General features: G+C 44.9%; 1 protein-coding gene across 1 annotated transcript in view; it reads left to right on the plus strand.

Annotated features, from left to right (window-relative positions):
* Positions 1 to 3,267, plus strand: part of LOC116377410 (uncharacterized) — a 3,623-nt gene extending 356 nt beyond the window's left edge. The window contains exons 2-5 of the mRNA XM_031839047.1: positions 1,988 to 2,151; positions 2,238 to 2,345; positions 2,439 to 2,570; positions 3,001 to 3,267. Coding sequence (XP_031694907.1) covers positions 1,988 to 2,151; positions 2,238 to 2,345; positions 2,439 to 2,570; positions 3,001 to 3,201 — 605 coding nt within the window. The 3' untranslated portion in view covers positions 3,202 to 3,267. The remainder of the gene's footprint in view (positions 1 to 1,987; positions 2,152 to 2,237; positions 2,346 to 2,438; positions 2,571 to 3,000) is intronic.
* Positions 3,268 to 5,247: the final 1,980 nt, after the last annotated feature.

Genomic DNA, 5,247 nt, shown 5'->3' on the forward strand with positions numbered 1-5,247 from the left:
GTTATTAGTGCCATGTGTAGGGTTATTAGTGTTATATATAGGGTTATAAGTGTTATATGTACAGGGTTATTAGTGGTATATATATAGGGTTATTAGTGTTCTATGTACAGGGTTATTAGTGATATATATCGGGTTATAAGTGTTATATGTACAGGGCTATTAGTGTTATATATAGGGTTATAAGTGCCATGTGTAGGGTTATTAGTGGTATATATACAGGGTTATTAGTCGTAATGTATAGGGTTATTAGTGTTACATGTACAGGGTTATTAGTGCCATGTATAGGGTTAATAGTGGTATATATACAGGGTTATTAGTGTCATGTATAGGGTTATTAGTGGTACATATACAGGGTTATTCGTGATATATATTCAGGAATTTTAGTGGTATATATACAGGGGTATTAGAGGTATATATACAGGGTTATTAATGTTATATATACAGGGTTACTAATGTTATATATACAGGGTTATTAGTGATATATATGCAGGGTTATTAGTTTTAGATATACAGGGTTATTAGTGTCATGTATAGGGTTATTAGTGCTTTGTTAATGAACCTGACTGAAGACGGGAAGAAACTGTTCATGTGTCGTGAGGTCTTGGTCCTGATGGACCGCAGCCTCCTACCAGATGGAAGGGGCTCGAACAGTTTTTGTCCAGGGTGAGAGGGGTCAGCTACAATCCTTCTTGTTCGCTTCAGGGTCCTTGAAGCGAACAAGTCTTGGAGGGCCGGCAGATTGCAGCCAATCACCCTCTCAGCAGAGCGAATGATGCGCTGCAGCCTGCCCTTGTTCTTGGCAGTGGCTGCAGTGTACCAGACTGATGGAGGAGCAGAGGATGGACTCAATGATGGCTGTGTAGAAGTGCACCATCATTGTCTTTGGCAGGTTGAATTTCTTCAGCTGCCTCAGGAAGTACATCCTCTGCTGAGCCTTCTTAGTGATGGAGCTGGTGTTAAGCTCCCACTTGAGGTCCTGGGTTATGATGATGGAGGACTCCACAGTGTCGACGGGGGAGTCATACAGGGTGATAGGGGGAGGAAATCCACAACCATCTCCACTGTCTTTAGAGCGTTGAGCTCTAAGTTGTTCAGACCGCACCGGGTCACCAGATGGTCAGTCTCCCACCTGTAGGCGGACTCATCCCCACCAGAGATGAGTCCAATGAGGGTGGTGTGAACAGCAAACTTCAGGAGCTTGACGGACTGGTGACTGGAGGTGCAGCTGTTGGTGTACAGGGAGAAGAGCAGAGGGGAGAGAATGCAGCCTAGGGGGGTTAAAGGCAGAGCTGAAGTCCACAAACATGATCCTAGCGTAGGTTCGAGTCCACATGCTGGAGGATGAAATGCAGGGCCATGTTGACTGCATCTTCTACAGACCTGTTGGCTCTGTAGACGAACTGCAGGGGGTCCAGGAGTGGGTCAGTTAGGGTTTTTAGGTGGGACAGGACAAGGCGCTCAAAAGACTTCTGGAATGAGTGGTACAGAGGCATGGGCCCCTGCTGAGCTGGGGGAGGGGGACCTGGTGGTCTGGGGCTGGTTGATGGAGCCATGGGGGGTGGGGTCAGGACTGTCCCATTGTCTTTCAAAGCAACAGTAGAACTCGTTCAGCTTGTCTTCCAGGCGTAGATCATTAATTCTTCACCCACAATGCATTTGTTTTTGTGATATGATCAACATTTGTTTACTGCATGTTGATCAAAAAGGTGCTAATTACTTTATTAAGTTAATAAATCAGTTTTCAGTTGTTGGGTTGCAAGTTATTTGTTTATTATTTCTACGTATCAATGGATTAGAACTGAACTGATCTGTTAAGAATCAATTATGATTATTGATAAACTTAAAATCCTGACAGTTTTAAAGTTCGTCTTTTGATTCATTTTCTCGCCCTTCATACTGAATATTTAGCCGGCAGTGTTTAACCTCCATACAGTGAGCAGTTTGATTCATAGTAATGATGATGATGATGATGATGTTCTCCCTCCAGTCGCTCTGCTGCACTGCTTCCTGTTGGCAGATTTCATCCAATTAGCTCCCGTCTCTCCGTCCAACCCGTCGGCGCTCATTGAGGCGGCCGAGCGAGCGAAGATGCTGGTGGAGAAAATCCTGAGAGACGTTCCTGCCGTGCACGCCGCCACTGTCACCATCGAGGTAAACGAGGCGCGTGATTGGCTGCTGCGGCTCGACTATTGGTTGTTGTTCTTCATGTGTCGATAACTTATTCCTGGTGTCCTCAGGGTTTGACCCTTGACTCCGCCCACACAGCTAACCTGCAGATGATGGTGACATCACTGGGCATCCCCTCCGCCCCTGTCCTCAAACCGCTGTCGGAAAGCTTCACGCTGGTCAGTCTGAGGATCTTCAGGTTCCTTTAAGCCCTTCAGACGTTCTTGTGGTAGAATGAACAGAACATAATGTGTGTGTGTCTCCTCCTGCAGGACGTCTGTGTGAGCCGCATGTCAGCCGGCAGCCGGTTGTACCAAATGATTTTGGAAGTTTTATCTGGTCGCCTGAGCGGACTGAGTGACCTGCAGGCCGACCTGAGAGACCTGCAGACCCACATCACCAAGGTGACCTAATCACACGACCTCATCACACGACCTCATCACACGACCTCATCACACGACCTCATCACACGACCTCATCACATGACATGACCTCATCACATGACCTCATCACGCGACCTCATCACACGACATGACCTCATCACATGACATCATCACACGACCTCATCACACGACATGACCTCATCACGCGACCTCATCACATAACCTCATCACACGATATGACCTCATCACACGACCTCATCACATGACATGACCTCATCACATGAGATGACCTCATCACATGACCTCATCACATGACATGACCTCATCACACGACATGACCTCATCACACGACCTCATCACACGTCCTCATCACATGACATGACCTCATCACACGACATGACCTCATCACATGACCTCATCACATGTCTGACTCTGTGTTTCTGTGCTTCAGATGAAGGAGGCATTTCAGCTCAGCGTTGTCGAGGCGGATCAGAACCAGAACCTGGACCTGGCTTCCCGTCTCCATGGTAACTATGGGGTGCAGGTAGCGGCTCACCTGACGCTGACTCAGCTCCGCTCCTTCTGTCACGACCTGACCCGCAGCCTGAGAGCCGTCGCCACCTACAGGCCCCGCCCTGCAGGTACACACTAAGCCCCGCCCACCGGTAGCACTTGGGAACGAGGCGCCTAAAGGTCGTGACCTTTATGTTGCAGTGCATCATGGGAGATATTTTATGAAGGAGTTCTTAAAAGAAACAGTTCATACAAAGACCCTCGTTTGTTAATATTAATACGCTCATCAAACATCAGCCCTTCATCTCAGAACCACATCGACAGGAAGGAAGGAAATCCAAAACAGAAACGGGTTGAGAGAGGAAACATGTCTTTGAGAAACTCTTTCTGCAGAGACCATCTTTGAGACGTTCCTGAGATTTATTTCCTGACGTCTCTGTTTCAAACCGAGGGCGTTTTATTGTGAAGGATCTTGAGATCAGCAGCTGGAGCTTCGTGAGTCGGAGGAATGTGAGCGAGTTCAGGAATGAAGACATCAACAATCTGATCTGAGGTCTGCAGGTCTGAACCCGTCCGTCTGTCTTCAGGTTCTCGTTCAGCTTGCAGCGAACGCACACGTCTGGAGACTAGAACACGAGTCACCGATCGATCGATAATCCGTAATCAATCAACAGAAAAGTGATCGGTAGCAACTCTGATGATCCGTTTATTGTTCGAGACGATTTAAACCAAAATGTTTCACAAAATTTGACTTTTTGTTTTCTGACCTAATGACAACAACCAATAATCAATAACATTTACACTAATCAATAACTGATCATCCGACTTATTTTGACAGAATTTAAAAGCTTCTCTATCATATGGAGGCTTTTATTGTGAAACAGCTGCAGGAAATGGTCAGAGCTGCTCCTCTTTATTTTAAATGTTTCTGTATATTTATATTGACATTAATATTATTGATATTAATGATATGTATTAATACCCATTAATATATATTAATATTCATTGATAATTAATTATATGTATTAATATTTATTAATATTTCTCAGTTCATATTTATGAGGTTTGGATGAAAATGACTCAGATCAGGTTATTTATCATATTATATTTATTGGTTATTTGTGATGAAATATTTATTTTACTTTTGACTGTTTCTGTTTTAGATATTTTAATTATTTTATGATGTCAGAGCAGCGAGGATGTCATGTTGTGTGTAAATTATATTTGTATCGTGTTCAGGTGTGTTTGATATATTTACTGTATTTATTTAATTGTTTGATGAAGAAACTGATTTTATTGACTCTGGGTTGTCGTCTTTTAATTAACTTTTATAATGAGATTCTAACAGCCAATCAGAAGCCTTTCTTTGTTTCAATGATAATAAAGACTGTTTTCTAAATATTGTTGTTTGTTTGTTCGTTTTGGGGTGCGTTCCATTCAGCTTCGCTCACTTAAGCTTCAATAGAGATGACATCACCTGTTTATGCAGAAATCATGTGACTGGAAAACAGGAAGTAAATTTACTGTTTTCTGATTGAAAGAACTGACGGAACGTTTTTTACTAGCTAGCTTGTCCATCTCCAGAGCTGGCTAGTATTAATTAAGTATTAATAATAATTATGTGTTTACAATTACGGTGTTTACAGACATCTTCAACACCTCCCTGGAGACATGCCACGTACCAGCCTACTTCAAGGCCTCCACCATCATCCCCGTCCCCAAAAAACAAGGATCACAGGACTCAATGACTACAGGCCCGTCGCCCTGACCTCTGTGGTCATGAAGTCTTTTGAGCGCCTAGTCCTGTCCCACCTAAAAACCCTCACTGACCCACTCCTGGGCCCCCTGCAGTTCGTCTACAGAGCCAACAGGTCTGTAGAAGATGCAGTCAACATGGCCCTGCATTTCATCCTCCAGCATCTGGACTCCCCAGGAACCTATGCCAGGATCCTGTTTGTGGACTTCAGCTCTGCCTTTAACACCATCATCCCGTCTCTGCTGCATAGCAAGCTCTCCCAGCTGCACGTGCCCGACTTCACCTGCAAGTGGATCACAGACTTCCTGTCTGACAGGAAGCAGCACGTCAAGCTGGGAAAACAGGTCTCAGCCTCCAGGACCATCAGCACCGGCTCCCCCCAAGGCTGCATTCTCTCCCCTCTGCTCTTCTCCCTGTACACCAACAGCT

The sequence above is a fragment of the Anarrhichthys ocellatus genome, unplaced genomic scaffold (assembly GCF_004355925.1).
Source record: "Anarrhichthys ocellatus isolate YVR2014 unplaced genomic scaffold, GSC_Weel_1.0 scaffold1216, whole genome shotgun sequence".
Taxonomy (NCBI): Eukaryota; Metazoa; Chordata; class Actinopteri; order Perciformes; family Anarhichadidae; genus Anarrhichthys; species Anarrhichthys ocellatus.